Source organism: Radiomyces spectabilis, assembly GCF_025331425.1.
Source record: "Radiomyces spectabilis strain NRRL 2753 chromosome Unknown BYT42scaffold_9, whole genome shotgun sequence".
In the NCBI taxonomy this organism is placed as follows: Eukaryota; Fungi; Mucoromycota; class Mucoromycetes; order Mucorales; family Radiomycetaceae; genus Radiomyces; species Radiomyces spectabilis.
The window spans coordinates 1,165,773-1,180,594 of NW_026251934.1; the positions used below are offsets into that span (position 1 = coordinate 1,165,773).

Genomic DNA, 14,822 nt, shown 5'->3' on the forward strand with positions numbered 1-14,822 from the left:
TCAGTGTGGCAAACTTGAACAGCCTAATCTACCGCCCTTCAATTACCATTTTTTCCTCATATTGTTATTTTTTTCCCCTCCATTCCACAGCTTTGTTTTGCTCTTTTGCAGGTCTTCTTTATTTATGTTTATCATCTTGAAAAAATATCAAAGGAAAAAAAATATTGGGTTTTGTCTCATCATCTTATTTCGGCTCTTGTTATAAAGCCCCTTAAACTTTTTCTTTTTCCTTTTTATTTTTTTTCTTACACATTTTATATATATATATATATACATCCCAATTCTGTTGGCCGAACCATCCATTGCGATCAAATACTATTTTCTTTTTTTGTTCCAGGTTTTCTATCAAGGAAAGAAAAAAGATATATTATACGCATTCCATATATTACATATATGCATACACATATCCACGTCTACATCCACGTATTACCATCATTGTTTGCCTAAAACTAGCGTCTCTGCTATCACATCTACCTTTTTTTTTTCTCTTTTGATTTGTCCTTTTTTTGCTCTTTGAAATCATGCCGCCTCAATTATCTGATTCGACAGCACCCTTGATACCTCACGAACATCGTTCAAAAAAAAATTTCTCGGTCTCGGCCGCCCAGTTGTGCCAGCTTGTTGATCTGAAACATCCTTCGCTACTTGCCGATCTCGGTGGCACACACGGAATCTGTCAGGCTTTGAAAGTCGATCCCACCGTCGGTCTCTTTGCCGATGAAACGTTCGATCCCTGTTATGGTATTGTGAAATCCAACGACACCGAGCCTTTTGCAGAACGGAAAGCTTTATTTGGCAGAAACGAAATCCCTGAAGCGCCCGCCAAAACAATTTGGTCCCTACTTTGGGCCGCTTACAACGATCAAACCCTCAGTAAGTTTTTTTTTTTTTTTTTTCCCTGATTCATATCTCTTGGCCGAAAAAAGAAAAAAGTTTTTCCGCTCACCGAGATTGCTTGTTTCTCATAGTCATGTTGACAATTGCCTCTGTCGTATCTTTGGCCGTGGGTCTCTGGGAAGACAATTCTGCCAATCATCCAGTGGATGAACCCAAAGTTGGATGGTAAGGGAATACCGACCCTGAATTGCTCTCGCGCTGAGCCACCGGCCAAATTTTATGAGAATGAGTCTAAATATGTGCTTCGTCTCTTTTTTTTTTCCGTGACGGTTACACGTATAATTTAGGGTTGACGGGGTTGCAATCCTTGTTGCAGTTGCTGTCGTCGTCATAACCAGTAAGTAACATGCATGGCACAACTTGTAAACAACGACAACCACAATGATGGCTTACCTGTTCTTTACCTAGATGCCATGAATGATTATGAAAAAGAGAAACAGTTCCGCAAACTGAATGCTAAAAAGGAAGAACGTCCCGTCAAGGTACATTTTCGACTTCTTGTCATTCTTTTTAACCAATGTTTATGTTTCCGAAACAACCTGTATGGAAAAGGGACTGACATGGCTGCAATGAATTGTTTAGATCATGCGTGACGGTATCGCCCAGCAAATTCACATTCAGGAGGTTGTGGTCGGCGACATCATGTTCGTTGAACCGGGAGATATGCTGAATGTCGATTGTCTGTACATTGAAGGGTAAGCTTGCATTGCAATTGAAAATGCCATTTATCCGATACGCACTATTTCGTCGTGAATGTAACCGCCTTCTTATCGACTTTCTCACGTCCTTGTAGACATAATTTGCGCTGCGATGAATCCACTGCTACCGGTGAATCGCATACAGTCAAGAAAAACACCGACCTCCAAGGCGACTGTGTATTATTGAGTGGTTCAAAAATCCTGCAAGGTGTGGCCAAGGTAAACATCTCGTTCAGTGACGACGTGCTTCTTTTGTCCTCATCAATTTTCATCTTCCGAATAGGTTGTTGTCATTGCGGTTGGCACCAATTCCTTCTACGGTCGAGCCATGACGGTAAATGCGCATATGGTTGGGTTTCTTCTCATTTGATAATTTAACGTATCAATATCGTTTCTAGTTGATGCGCAATTCTTCCGAAGATCAAACCCCTCTGCAACTGAAACTCAATGTGCTTGCCGATCAAATTGCGAAATTCGGTTTCGCTGCAGCCGGTCTGATGTTTGGGTAAAATATTTTAACTTCCGGCAATAGGTCCTATTCACTGTTCCTCCCCACTCAACAATTGCCCTTTTTATTGCCTGCATTTTGTAGTGTCCTGTTGTTGAAGCTTGTCATCTTGAGCACGGTCTCCAATCACTGGGTCTCCACCAATGAATTGCTCAGCGAGCTGATCACAATGGTGATTCAAGCGATCACTGTCATTGTCGTCGCTGTACCGGAAGGCCTTCCGATGGCCGTCACCCTGGCTCTCGCATTCGCCACAACCGAGATGTTAAAGGACAACAACTTGGTGCGTCATCTTTCCGCTTGGTAAGGTCCCCCCCTCGCTCCTACTCCATCCTCGTATTTTTCTAACCCGGTCATTCAATCGCTTTTTGTTTTAGCGAAACCATGGGCAATGCTACGGCTGTATGCTCAGATAAAACAGGCACTTTGACAGAAAACAAGATGACCGTAATCACCGCTACATTGGCAGATAAACAATTCACCAAGGTGTCCGAAATGCAACGTTGGCGTTATCAAGTGAGCCCAATTGCTTTAGATCTGCTCGTCGAAGGCATTGCCATCAACTCTACAGCTTTTGAAGGACGATCGCCCGAAGGTGTCACCAAGTTTGTTGGCTCCACCACCGAGTCCGCTCTCATTGATTTCAGTCGAAAATTAGGCTACTCTTATCAGCAAATCAGGTAAAAATCCCTCACATCTCAGCACTCGATATGAAATTGATATACTCAATTCAACATCGATATTCAGATCTTCAAGCAAGATCGCCAACGTGTATCCTTTCAACTCGACTGTCAAGAGCATGACCACCGTCATTCAAGTCAATGACAGCAATGTACCATCACCTGATCGAAATACATATCGTCTGTATTCCAAGGGAGCCCCTGAATCCATTATCAAGGCATGCACCCATTATATCGATCTTAGAGGAAAGGTCAAGCCCTTGGATCAATGTACCCGCTTGCACCATGAGATGCTTGTAAACGAATACGCCGAACGCTCGCTCAGAACGTTGGCCTTGGCTTACCGAGACGTAGATCATGCTACCTTCTCATGTAAGTGTTTTATCCGGCTCGATTTATCATGATTCATCGTTTTGCTTGCTTCTGTCTTACTAATCTGTGTTTGTTTGGCTTGGCGTTAGCATTTCACCCAGACGATGCTCCTGTCAATGATCTTATTTTCCTAGGCATTGTTGGTATTCAGGATCAGTTGCGTCCAGGAGTCATCGAATCGGTCCAAGCCTTCCGTCGTGCTGGTGTATTCATTCGTATGATTACCGGTGACAATATTGAGACTGCCAAAGCTATCGCCAAGGAATGCGGTATCTTGACTGCCGGAGGCATTGCTATGACAGGCCCCGACTTCCGTGCACTTTCTACCACCGAACAACAACGTGTAATTCCCCGTCTGCAGGTGCTTGCCCGCTCATCACCCATTGACAAGGTAGGGCGTTTTTTTGGGCTCTTGCTGCATCGACAGAGGGTACTAAACTCTGGCAAAATAGACCATTATCGTGTCTCGGTTGCAAGAGATGAATGAAGTAGTGGCCATGACTGGTGACGGCACCAACGATGGACCTGCTCTCAAGATGGCTAATGTTGGTTTTGCCATGGGTATTACCGGTACCGAGGTAGCCAAAGAAGCTTCTGATATTATTTTGATGGATGACAATTTCAATTCCATATTGCAAGCCTTGAAGTGGGGTCGTGCTGTCAATGATGGTGTACGAAAGTTCTTGACATTCCAGCTCACCGTGAATGTAGCAGCCGTCGTTCTTTCTTTTGTCAGCGCCGTAGTGTCAGAAAAATCGGAATCCATTCTCAGCGCGGTCCAGTTGCTCTGGGTGAACATGATCATGGATACTTTTGCTGCTCTCGCTCTTGCCACCGAACCCCTCTCCGATGAATTGATTAACCGTCGACCACTGCGCAAGGACTCTAGTCTCATCAACTGGCGCATGAGTCGTATGATCATCGGTCAAGCTATCTTCCAGATTTTCGTCAACTTGCTCCTCATGACTCACGGTCCTTCCGTCTTTGGCCTGTCCAACTCGGTGGAAGACAATCGCATTCTCCGTACCATGGTATTCAACGTCTTTGTCTTTTTGCAAGTCTTTAATGAGTTGAACTGCAGGTAAGGATTTTGCTAGCTAGCCCCATCCAAATTTACCCTACATGTTTTGCTCATTTTTGCTTTTCTTCTTTTTACAGACGTATCGATGATAATCTGAACATCCTCCGCGGCGTTCGTCACGATTACCTGTTCCTGGCTATTCAGGCATTCACCGTTATTGGTCAAGTGCTCATTGTCCAGTATGGCGGCTTGGCTTTCAAGACTGTTCCATTGACGACGTCTCAGTGGCTGTTTACGATTGGCATTGGATCGCTTTCCATCCCTGCCGGTACCTTGATCCGTCTGTTACCCAACCATATACCCTACTTTTGGAGCGAGAATAACGACGATGAATTCGTTCACACCGTCAGCTACTCTCGTCTTCGATGGGAAGCCGCGGTCAATCATATTCTCCGTGACGTCAAGACCATGTCCGATGACCCAAAAGCCGTCATGGTAGCGCACAAATTGATAGCTGCCTCAAAGTATGACAACATCCACGATTACTTACAGGAGGACATATACGCACCTGCTCCACGATCATACGACATTACTCGTGGAAAAGCCGATGGTCGTCCTGCTCCTGTATAATGACTTGTGGGCCTGCCTATTCTTTGCGCTTTGTACAGTAGTTTGCTCGACTCTTGATTTGTGTGCTATGCGCAAAACGAGGAACGGCGCCTTTCTTTTTCCTCTCTCTTTTGCATTTTCTTTTTACTGTATAGCAAACTGTTCGTTCTTCTTCCATCTTTTTGCTCTTTTATTGTAAACATAACGTGGTTCTTTTTTTTTTTTTTACTTGTTCTTTCTTTCTTCGCAATTGCAAATTGATCATCATCTCAGCGAAGCTCTTATTTTTTCTTTTGCTCCTTATTACTTAACTTTTCTTTTTCCTTTTTGTATCATACAATTCTTATAAAATTATTCGAGCGGGAAAGGCCGCTTCGTGGCCCATCATTCGATAAGTTCTTTTTTGATTCCTAGTCGGTTTCTTAGTTTTATGGTTCAGTATTGCAAACTTGAAGTTGAGGTTAGAAAGAGCGTTTTATTTGAAAGTGGATAAACACATATTTGAGTATTCAGTATGAAATATTTTTGGACGCAATGTCAGATTTGACTACTCCTTTAGAGTTCAGTTTAAATCTGTAGTTGATTGTTGTCTGTATTACATAACATGGTCATATTTATATTTTCTACAAAGACACATTTTTCTATGTCTACATTTTCAGGAAGGTTCTCGCAGACTTCCTGCAAATCTTCTAGATTTATTCCGAAACAGACAAACCAAGAAGTATTCCGGGCCACTTTAATGCTGAACGGATTCGGCCTATATTTCTTCCTTTTTCCAGGCAATACCTTTGGTATGCCTCGTTCATCCATTGGTCCTTCATACCTTCTCGAAGGTTCCTCCAGACATCGATCTGCGGACGAGCCAATGCGCTGTCTTCCGTATTTGCTAAACCTTGGTATAGCAAATCTAATCGGCGCAAAAGAAGAACCGGCGTAACTGACAGCAACAATGGTCAACATTCGAGAAAACGATTGTCGGTCCAATTGGACATGTCGCATTTGGTAACAATAAACAGGCAAAAGTGTGCCTTTTGGATCCGTATATTTTTCGGGCCGAAAATTGGTGCTGGCGATGGCGGTGATAGCTTCGTCGATGAACTGGTGAAGCTGGTTCAAAATTTCGGCAGGAAGGGCTCGAACTCGAGTAGGAAGGTTCAAAATTGTTTGTTGCGGATGGCTTCCCGGACTGAGACATTCAACGATGCAAAAAATGTCTTTGATAAATGGGTATCTTTTGTGATCTATTTCGATTTTAGTGATACACCATCAATGCGTGCCAATGATTTTTACTTACCTCTTTCACATGTCTATGAACGTAAGCATTCGAACCAAAATTCTGAAGGGCTTCTTCTTGGATTAAAAATTTTTGCTCGAATATCTCCAAAATTTCATGCATATGGGGTATATAGAGATGCGGGTTGTTGACAAAATCCTCGCTGGTTTTCTTGCCGGGTTTGGACTTGATGATATTGACTAAATTTTGAATGCTTTGATGGGATGCTGTGACCGGCTGACATTTTTCGGAAAATTGACGGGAGCGGCGGTGTCATTGGCAGCTTGTTCAAAAATGTATTTCGCAATCGTACGTCTTTTGGCCACGGTGACTCCCTCGACAAAAAGTGGATCTTAGGTATCGTAAAAGCGGACAAAAATTTAGTGCTTCGTTTTCTCGGGGTAGTTGTCCAAAATATGTTGCTGGACGGATGTATGGTATTCTTTCGCATCTTCAAATATAACGGTTGAGTAGCCTCGGGTTTGAAAATTGGCTTCGTGATATCTAGGGATGTGCGATTTAAATTCTTGGTATGCGGTTTTGATGGTCGGTGATGCTTTTTTGCCTTTGCTCGTAATGATAGCAAAAATGTTGTAGAGAAAATCGTGGGAACATTGCGGCAATGGGATATCGTTGGTAAGGCAGTACAAAACGAAAAAAATTGGCAAAAAGAGTGCCGACGTAGGTGACGTCTCGTACATGCTTGACGATGTCTTGAATGGCTTCGATCAAAATTGGATATTTGCAAATATTGCGCAATGGGGTCTTGACGATTGATTTGCGCTTCAATGGTGTCAATGTTGTGCGCCTTGTTTATAATTGTCGCAAAGTTTATTGGATGATCTGAGGTGCCCGGACTTTCCGCAATTCGAGCAGACGTTTCGGTGATGTTCAAAATCTATAAATCGGTAGTTGTTAACATATAGGAACTTGTCATATTTTTTTTTTGAATAATTACTTTCGTGCTCTGAGGTAATGGCGACGGCTTATGCCTTTGCCGTCTCCATCAAAAGGGGAAGAATCGGGTCCAAAATCTATCATTTTCAACTATATAACGTCTGCGTACATGTATCATATTCATACGATAAGGACACTTACCGTCAGAGAAGTCTAGCCATGTCAGATCAACATCTTCAGGCAAGATTGTTGGGATGGATGTAGTAGAGCAAGGTTCAAAATCAGTACGTGCATGTTGATAATTTATCGTGATACGATACAGTGGGATTTCGTTTTCAAGTATGCTTACCATAAGCTTGGCTTGTTTCTGCTAGTGGATAAACTTCTGTTTAGACACTCACGTTTTCTCGTGAAGCTTCCACAATCTCTTCTGTATGATGCTCCTGTGCAGAAGCTTCGCAATTGGCAGCCAAAAGTGAATGCAAGGTCATGTTAGACATCACACCGTGCCTCTTCAACTACTTGCTGACGAGGAACTTGAACGCGGTTCTTGAGCAAAGCAACCAACTCGTTCTGTCGAGGAACCATCTCTACAAGTGTACGAGTGATTTCTTGCAAGTACGTTTGAATAGCTTGAAGTTCGTTGTTGTTCATGATTAAGTAGAAGAATCAACTTTTTAGCAAAAGAGCGCCCTCTTATTAAGAAAATTGTTCTTGTTTAAGTAGAAGAATCGACAACAAAAAGAGCGCCCTTAATTAATAAAATAAGCAATGTCACATTGCCTCTTTGGGATTTCATAATCGAAAATAACAATGTTGTGGGTTTTTTTATTGCCTTTTTTTGGGACTATTGCCACATTACTGTTTCGTAAAAAAACAATCCACCCAAAAAGGGACGTTACCCACACACTGTCCGACAGTATATAAAAGAGAAAAGATTGCTTTTGATTTTTAATTTAGTTATATCCTATCACAACTAAAAAAAATAATATACAATATGCCTTGCCGTTGTGGAGGTACGGATTATCGAAGAATTACCAGCGCTTGGTGTCCGTTGAATCCCAGGAATACAATTACTGGACAGTTTATTCAAGAAGCACAAGTGCAGCAGTTTTCATGTCTCTTCACAATGTTACTTTAATTGGCTTAAAGCATATAAATTAGTTATACGCTTTACTTGATAATTTTTCAAAATGCATTTTTTTAAACAAATTCTCGAAATCCAAATAGACCTTACCAGACGCTGCCAATGTGGACGTACGGATCGTCAAAGAATGACGAGTTCACGGTGTCCGTTGAATCGCATGAATACAATTGCTGAGTTTATTCAAGTCACCCAACAAGGAAGTAGTTTATTCAAAAATATGCCGCGTTGTATACAGTTGTCTTGGATATTTTCCAATTTCTGAGATCCCGATAGTTCTACTTTGTCAATGTGGCCGTACAGACCACCAAAACGCGTGGCAAGCTCGCTCTGTCCCTTTAAATCTTGGAAATATGACAGATGACGTTGAGGATACCGTTCCACTTGCGGCAGTGCCTTCAATTATGGAAGGTCTGGAGGTTTCTTCGAAACTCCTCTGACATTGCAAGCATTAAGTTTATATTTTCCCATCGTGTGGCTACAGTTGAGCCATCCGACGTTGAGGATACCGTCCCACTTGCTCCTGTGTCTTCAACTACGGAAGATATGTATTTTCTTCAAAGCTCCTCTAAACGTGGCGTGCATTAAGAGCTTATATTTTCCATTTACGTTGGTTTTATCAGTAGGACCATCCCACAATACCGCCCGCATCTCCTTTGAAGACTTCCAAGGAGGCGCCTCAATTCGATCTCCGAACGTCAACGTTGATGGAGTAATGGACAATGGCAGCATGACCTTGGGCTGTGTTTCCTGTGGAGCCAAAGGCTGGGAGGCCGAAAAAGTAGCTGGAACCTGTCAAGAACCTCGGTTTGCCATTTGCTGCAACCAGGGAAAGGTCCAGTTGCCCGTCCTTGAGCCACCTCCTGAAGAGCTGCGCCAATTGCCTTATTAATTTTTATTTGACCGTCACATTGGTTTGCCGACAAATTACCGCAGATGATTGGGTAGTTCAAAGTCAATGGATGTTGATTGGTTAAATCCGATGTAATCACATGATTTACGATAAGATCTAAGCGGATGTTGAATTATGGCTCATGATTTGTGTTTCCTTTTATGAATGGATAGACCAGTGATACACGGATCAAACAGGTCGTGTTTGCTTTGCTATCTAGGCCTGTTCCTTTTTCTCTTTCTTCTTCTTCCGTAAAATAAATCCATATTATCTTCGAGCGTTATTGATCTTCTTGCGGTTTGCCAGGACATGCTCGCTTCACAACCACAGTTGTCCTTTACTCCTTTGGGGTTAGTAAATGAAGGAAGATGAAAAATATTTGTTCACACCACCTGCGTCTTTATAAATGCGGGTTGCCGCCTTTGTATTTGGCGCTCATTTTGATTGTACAAAAGCGAAGATTGCTAGTCATAAGTTCGAGTGTGATAAGCGAAAATATGAACCTCTCGTCACAGTAAACTACTAAATCTTTCGAAGCATCTCGGTCAGCGCGGACACGCGACGGTTGACATTGTCATCAACGATAACCGAGTATTGCATCCAGAAGAAGCTTGGGAGTTTGGTAAAAATAAGCTCCTTCACCAAATTCCTATGAAATCCAATGCAGACAATATCTCGCAGTTTAAATAAGAGAGCACAGATAGTATGCGCCATTTAAGCAACCATGTGGACATGGATTTACTCAAGTTATGACAGTTCAAATAATGGCGAATATGATGATCATACATACGACACTGCTACTGACAATGACAAGTCTGATAAATGTTGGTGAAAATTGAGCAAATCTTAGGTTGAATTGTCGACGGCCCTGACATATGATCGGTCTACAAAATATCGGCTGACAACATCATTGCTATGTGGAAAAAATAATAATCTCTATAAAATAATGCAAAGTAGGGACCCAGAGTATTGCATTGATATACCAAAGTTCCGTCCAGAGTCTCGCCCCGGATTTATGCCTATGCTCTAGAGTTTGTCTGATAAAAGTCGCTCAATGTAAGAGGGTGACATCCAGAAATGAATGAACGGCTTGTTATTCACAATGAATGGGAAAGTCCCAGAAAAGAACAAGCCGAAATCCCATACATGCAAAAAAGTAATTTGGTATGTGTTTATTGCCATAGCCACACAAAAATTTCAAAATGCTATTGATTGTTATTTTTTCTCTTTTTGAATATGAATAATTTGGAGTTCGATTACATCATGATCTACTTTTGGCTCTCGGGTTCTTCAGCAGCTTCGGTTCCCTCGTCGTCCTCATCATACTCTTGCAAATCTTCCTCGCCAGGAACAACGTAGATTCGAAGAATAGGTCGGTTAGGATCCTTCATCAATACGTAACGGCCTTCCGGCAGCTGCAGACACATGTCAACCACAGCCTTGACAATACCCCAACCGTTGGTCAAGGACAAGTTCATCTGAGCAGCAAAATCGCGAGGCTTGTAAGCCTGGGTACCCAAAATGACGTGGCGTGAGTTGTCCTTGGGGTTCATACGAGCGACATAACCGAGCTTCAACTGGTCAGCGCCGGCCAACAAAGCCTGAACAGCCCAGCGAGCCAATTTAGCAGCATTGTTCTTCATTTCGGTAGCCACGACAGCACCACGCTGAGAATCCAAGCTCTTCTTCCATGGAAGAGCACCACCGGCGCCCTGAGCAGTAGGATCGAATTCGTTCAAAGCACGGATAGTGGCGTACGAGGTCTGGTTACCCATCTTGATAGCCGCATCCACTTCAGTGCGGACAATCATGTGAATAGGTTCTTCATCCTCGGACTGACCAGGATTGCTGAGATCAAACTGTCGGTAACGGTATCCACATGATGCCAATCGGTCCTTGGTATCGTCGGATGCGAATGGGTTGGCATTTTCAAAGTTGACACTCTTTTGCTCTAATACTTGTCGGCAGAAGTTGCGGTTGATACCAGTGGCTTCTGTGCTCAAAGCTGACCATGAGTTGATGGTATCCTTCTCGTTCTCGGCAGGAGGATCGTATGTGTTCTCATTGACAGTGACAAAGTCGAAGACACCACCGAATCGCTTGTCCAAGATCACCTTGTCACCTTCCTTCTTCACAATAATATCCCAAGGATACACGGTTCTGGTAGAGCACATCAAGAGCGACAGAACGGCATCGGTGGCGAATACCGTAGCCTTGTTTTGTTCAACGAATTGCTGCATAACAGGATCTTCGGACGTAGTAGGTTCGTATTTGACACGATCGATGTGATGAAGAGGCTTTTCGTTCTTTGTGTTGACGCGATCATAAGCCTTGTTGTAGTAGTTGACAGAACCATAAGTGGCACTTTGTAAGAAAAAAAGACAGGCGTTAGCGATTCAACCATCTCCTACATTGAAATAAAAGCAAAAGAAAAGTATCATGGTGAAATAACACTTACACATCCACTGGTTGAGGGATAGGGTAATTCAAACGGCTCAAGCGGCTGAACTCGATCTCATCCAAAACCTTCCAGTCAGCGCCAATAGTAATCGATGCGTTTCGGAGACGTTGGGGCTTATCGTAATCCTTGTAGCCGTAGCGTCTGCGGTTTTGCTGCTGTCTGCCACCGGCCATAGGACGTTGGCCGGCGTTACGGTAGTTGGTGGTCTGCTGTTGCTTGTTCTGAGGACGGTTGCGGATGCCGCTGGTTGTCTTGAGAGCCATCTTCTTGGCAATGGCAGAACGGTTATCGACAACTGAGAAGGAAGATTCATCCTCGGTGTGGGTGTATGTGAATGCAGAAGCGAAAGCGGCACCGTAAGCTTGTTGTTCTGTTTCCAATTGCCCAGTGAGTATAATCATTCTTGAGAGGAAAATTTCACACTCGATTCCCATTTTTTTTTCTCGTGCCTACCTCTGTTGAAACGGTTGAATCCAGCTCGGCCTTGACGTCCTTGCACTTCGCGGTTGTCTTGCTTCTGACCATCGGGATTAGTCCAGTCAGCCACGCGACCCAGCTTATCGCCCTTGCTGTAAGGTGCATAAGGAATGTCACGGAATTGAGGAGGGATCACGTCAGTGACGGGACCCCATCCACCTTCACAATCGAAGATCTTGGGAAGCGCGAATTGAGGTTTGCTATTCTCCGCCATTGTATCTATTATCCAGTGTCAATGAACCCATTTTCACTCATCCGTCAGGATCTATGCCTACATGTATTGGATCGACAAAGAGGCTTTGGAGAGAAAACGAGAAGAAAAAAAAAACAATTTTTTTAAGATGCGGCCAGTGCTGACATCACTCGCTTTTTATACTCCGCAAGACTATCGCAATTTTCCAAGCAGACGCATACTGACACACTTCTTTTTTTTACAGCAGTTTGATGAAATGAGTAGTCCAACCGAGAGATCTGCAGAGACGGCTGAATTGTCTTCCACAGCGCAAGAAGTATTAAAGAAGCAGATTGTGGATGCTGAGCATTCCGAAGAAATGGCTACAGAAGGAACGTCAAAAGCTCAGAGTGACGATGCTTCGACGTCTATTCAGGAGCAGGACAGTGCAAACAAAATGTCAAATGGCATTGTAGGTCTATTGAAACCGCTTGTGCTTGATATGGATAAGGCCATCGTTGCTACTCAAAAGAGTCAGGAAGAACTGAGCAAAGAAATCGAGCGGTTAATAGCAGGTAAAGAAAAAGAATTTGTGAAACGAGATAAAATGGTTGTATTGCGGCGGGTAGTTGCTTAACAACTCGAAATATTTGAATTAGAATTGGAGCTGTTTGCTGATATTGCTGAACCTCCTAAACTACATCCTGCTCTTGAAAAATTGGGTGATGCTCGAAAACGACTGACCAGTGCGAATCAGTTGATGCAAGAGACACAAGCGCGTGTGCAGCGAATTCAAGCGCAACTAGCGACTCGTTCCTCCTCAAACCAGATCTCCTCATCAACAACATGAATTTCAGTTCTCCCGCATAAACAAACTCGCTCTTATTTCTCATTCTTCTTTCACGTACCCAATAATTTCTCCGATGTAACATAAACTCTCTTTCTCCCTCTTGGTCCTGTTGTTGTTTTCGGTTTCAGAAAAAGAAAAAATATAACGAGTATGGATCTTATTTAATAAAAAACAATAGAAAGATGTGTATATTCTATTTAACTATTTTCTTTGAGGAAGTTGTCATGGAATCTTTGGAGGTTGGAGCAAAAGTCATCGAACAAGTGTTCGGGAGGCAAGAAAGTCGATCGGAAATGCCATGTTCCATGTTCTTGTCCAAAGCCAGATCCTAAAAATGGAACCATTCCAAAATTAGTATTTCCGAATCTCACCGTGGGAAATAAATTTTTCCCTTTTTTGTTCTTTTTTATATATATTTTTGGCTTTTCAGGAAAAGAATGACTCACCAGGCACAACACAAACACCGGTCGCTTCGAGCATTTCGTGGCAGTAAAAAGCATCAGGCGCCATCCCCAGTTGTTTGGCTTTGGCAATTGCTTTCTCGGGTAATCGGATACGCGGAAACAGGTACATGGATCCTAAAGCAGGTTGGCACGTCACACCTTCCATGCTATTGAAAGCCTTCTCCAGTTTCTTAGATCGTCGACGGAGAGATTCGTAAATTTCCCGAACCTCGGCATGATAGGATTCGTAAGATGGGTCGCCTTGGCGTGGAGGTCCGCACATGAGATCGACCAAAATTTGTCCATGCACATTGGGACACAACGATACTGACGCCATCTTGTAGATCTGCTCTTCCACCTTGTAATCAAAATTGCACAGCTCAAAGTAGCCACCACGACGTCCACATTCACCAATCATGCCTTTACTGATCGAGTGGAAAGAGACAAGCTCCAGCTGTTGTGCGATCTTCTTGTTGGGATGTTCCATCATTGCCTTCTTGAAACTGATGAATGGCCGGCATTCAGGCTCGTAAATATTGGTCTGATACACCTCATCGGCCAGCAACACCAAGCGTTGTTCGTGGCAGAAAGTTAAAATGTCTCTCATGTTGTCGGAATCCAAGCACTGACCAGTCGGGTTGCCAGGGTTGATAATCACGAGGGCTCGGACATCCACGCCTTGATCACGAGCTTCACGGACAATGGTTTTCAAATTATCGATATCCAGGGACCAACCGGACTCTTCATCAAGGTAATAAGGCACAGGCGTGGCTCCGACCAGCGAAAGGGTAGCACTGTACAAAGGATATTGTGGAATGGGAATCAAGATACCGGTCTTGTCATTTTGGGTGAGCAACGTCAACAGAGTCTGGACTCCTGACGAAGCGCCCTGCGTCAAGTAGATGGTGCTGGGATCCGCAGGATGACCATCACGTTCCTCCAAAAACCGAGCCACCGTCTGTCGGATACCAGGCACACCTTGCGAGTGGGAATACGCACCAATGCTAGGTCCGATCATTGCCAGCAACTTTTTCGCACGCGCAATAGCATCCGCTGGGTATAACTGGGACACCAAATGTGCCTTGTCTTCACTAAGAAGTTCGGGATTCTCGCATAACGACGCCACCTAATATCACAAAAATCTGTTACCAAATGCTCACTAGCATACCTTCCCTTGGATCTATAGATTTACCTGACGGAAAAATGTAATGGGCTTCTGGTTAAGCTGCTGAGGGTTACCAATGTTACAGTTGACCACTGTCTTGAAGGGGAATTCTCCAACGCCAGCTTCCAGATCCTCACGAATCTGGTCTGAACGAATAGCCAATTTTCCGCGAACAGCGTATTCCACATTGCGAATGTATGGATTCATGTTGTCCACAGTAAGGACCTTGGGAGGGCATGTATCGTCTACAGACAGTGACACAG

At 43.5% G+C, this 14,822-nt stretch overlaps 6 protein-coding genes across 6 annotated transcripts; 3 read left to right on the forward strand and 3 right to left on the reverse strand.

The window, feature by feature from the left end:
* Positions 1 to 215: 215 nt before the first annotated feature.
* BYT42DRAFT_576700 (PMCA-type calcium-translocating P-type ATPase) lies at positions 216 to 5,030 on the forward strand. The gene is made up of 14 exons (XM_051569094.1): positions 216 to 873; positions 969 to 1,062; positions 1,185 to 1,234; positions 1,306 to 1,379; positions 1,480 to 1,592; positions 1,691 to 1,814; positions 1,879 to 1,929; positions 1,994 to 2,100; positions 2,188 to 2,406; positions 2,481 to 2,783; positions 2,851 to 3,155; positions 3,245 to 3,546; positions 3,608 to 4,236; positions 4,314 to 5,030. Exons 1-14 carry the CDS (start codon positions 522 to 524, stop codon positions 4,804 to 4,806), a joined length of 3,216 nt encoding a protein of 1,071 aa, XP_051421801.1. The 5' UTR covers positions 216 to 521; the 3' UTR covers positions 4,807 to 5,030.
* A 1,982-nt stretch (positions 5,031 to 7,012) lies between these two features.
* Positions 7,013 to 7,446, reverse strand: BYT42DRAFT_547568 (uncharacterized protein; the record flags this gene model as incomplete). Its single annotated transcript, XM_051565956.1, has 3 exons — positions 7,013 to 7,092; positions 7,157 to 7,325; positions 7,357 to 7,446. 3 exons carry the CDS (start codon positions 7,444 to 7,446, stop codon positions 7,013 to 7,015), a joined length of 339 nt encoding a protein of 112 aa, XP_051421802.1.
* A 388-nt stretch (positions 7,447 to 7,834) lies between these two features.
* On the forward strand, positions 7,835 to 8,991 carry BYT42DRAFT_576707 (uncharacterized protein; the record flags this gene model as incomplete). The annotated part of the gene is made up of 4 exons (XM_051569095.1): positions 7,835 to 8,086; positions 8,186 to 8,249; positions 8,278 to 8,302; positions 8,726 to 8,991. Exons 1-4 carry the CDS (start codon positions 7,953 to 7,955, stop codon positions 8,989 to 8,991), a joined length of 489 nt encoding a protein of 162 aa, XP_051421803.1. The 5' UTR covers positions 7,835 to 7,952.
* A 1,268-nt stretch (positions 8,992 to 10,259) lies between these two features.
* Positions 10,260 to 12,143, reverse strand: BYT42DRAFT_615694 (translation initiation factor eIF-3, subunit D; the record flags this gene model as incomplete). The annotated part of the gene is made up of 3 exons (XM_051571987.1): positions 10,260 to 11,355; positions 11,450 to 11,822; positions 11,906 to 12,143. The coding sequence occupies 3 exons, from the start codon at positions 12,141 to 12,143 to the stop codon at positions 10,260 to 10,262; spliced, it is 1,707 nt and encodes a 568-aa protein (XP_051421804.1).
* On the forward strand, positions 11,920 to 13,170 carry BYT42DRAFT_410353 (Snapin/Pallidin-domain-containing protein). Its single transcript, XM_051563432.1, has 3 exons — positions 11,920 to 12,124; positions 12,192 to 12,676; positions 12,761 to 13,170. The coding sequence occupies exons 2-3, from the start codon at positions 12,205 to 12,207 to the stop codon at positions 12,949 to 12,951; spliced, it is 663 nt and encodes a 220-aa protein (XP_051421805.1). The 5' UTR covers positions 11,920 to 12,124; positions 12,192 to 12,204; the 3' UTR covers positions 12,952 to 13,170.
* On the reverse strand, positions 13,149 to 14,766 carry BYT42DRAFT_499864 (pyridoxal phosphate-dependent transferase; the record flags this gene model as incomplete). The annotated part of the gene is made up of 3 exons (XM_051564669.1): positions 13,149 to 13,279; positions 13,398 to 14,520; positions 14,587 to 14,766. 3 exons carry the CDS (start codon positions 14,764 to 14,766, stop codon positions 13,149 to 13,151), a joined length of 1,434 nt encoding a protein of 477 aa, XP_051421806.1.
* Between the last annotated feature and the right edge of the window lie 56 nt (positions 14,767 to 14,822).

What these genes read in the sequence shown, in the direction of transcription:
- BYT42DRAFT_410353 (XM_051563432.1), top strand. Translation starts at nt 12,205, where the DNA reads ATGTATTGGATCGACAAAGAGGCTTTGGAGAGAAAACGAGAAGAAAAA. An exon ending in AATCGAGCGGTTAATAGCAG is followed by an intron (nt 12,677 to 12,760) that starts GTAAAGAAAAAG and finishes TATTTGAATTAG; the next exon opens with AATTGGAGCTGTTTGCTGAT.
- BYT42DRAFT_576700 (XM_051569094.1), top strand. Translation starts at nt 522, where the DNA reads ATGCCGCCTCAATTATCTGATTCGACAGCACCCTTGATACCTCACGAA. An exon ending in GTGCGTCATCTTTCCGCTTG is followed by an intron (nt 2,407 to 2,480) that starts GTAAGGTCCCCC and finishes TTTTTGTTTTAG; the next exon opens with CGAAACCATGGGCAATGCTA. An exon ending in TACTCTTATCAGCAAATCAG is followed by an intron (nt 2,784 to 2,850) that starts GTAAAAATCCCT and finishes ATCGATATTCAG; the next exon opens with ATCTTCAAGCAAGATCGCCA.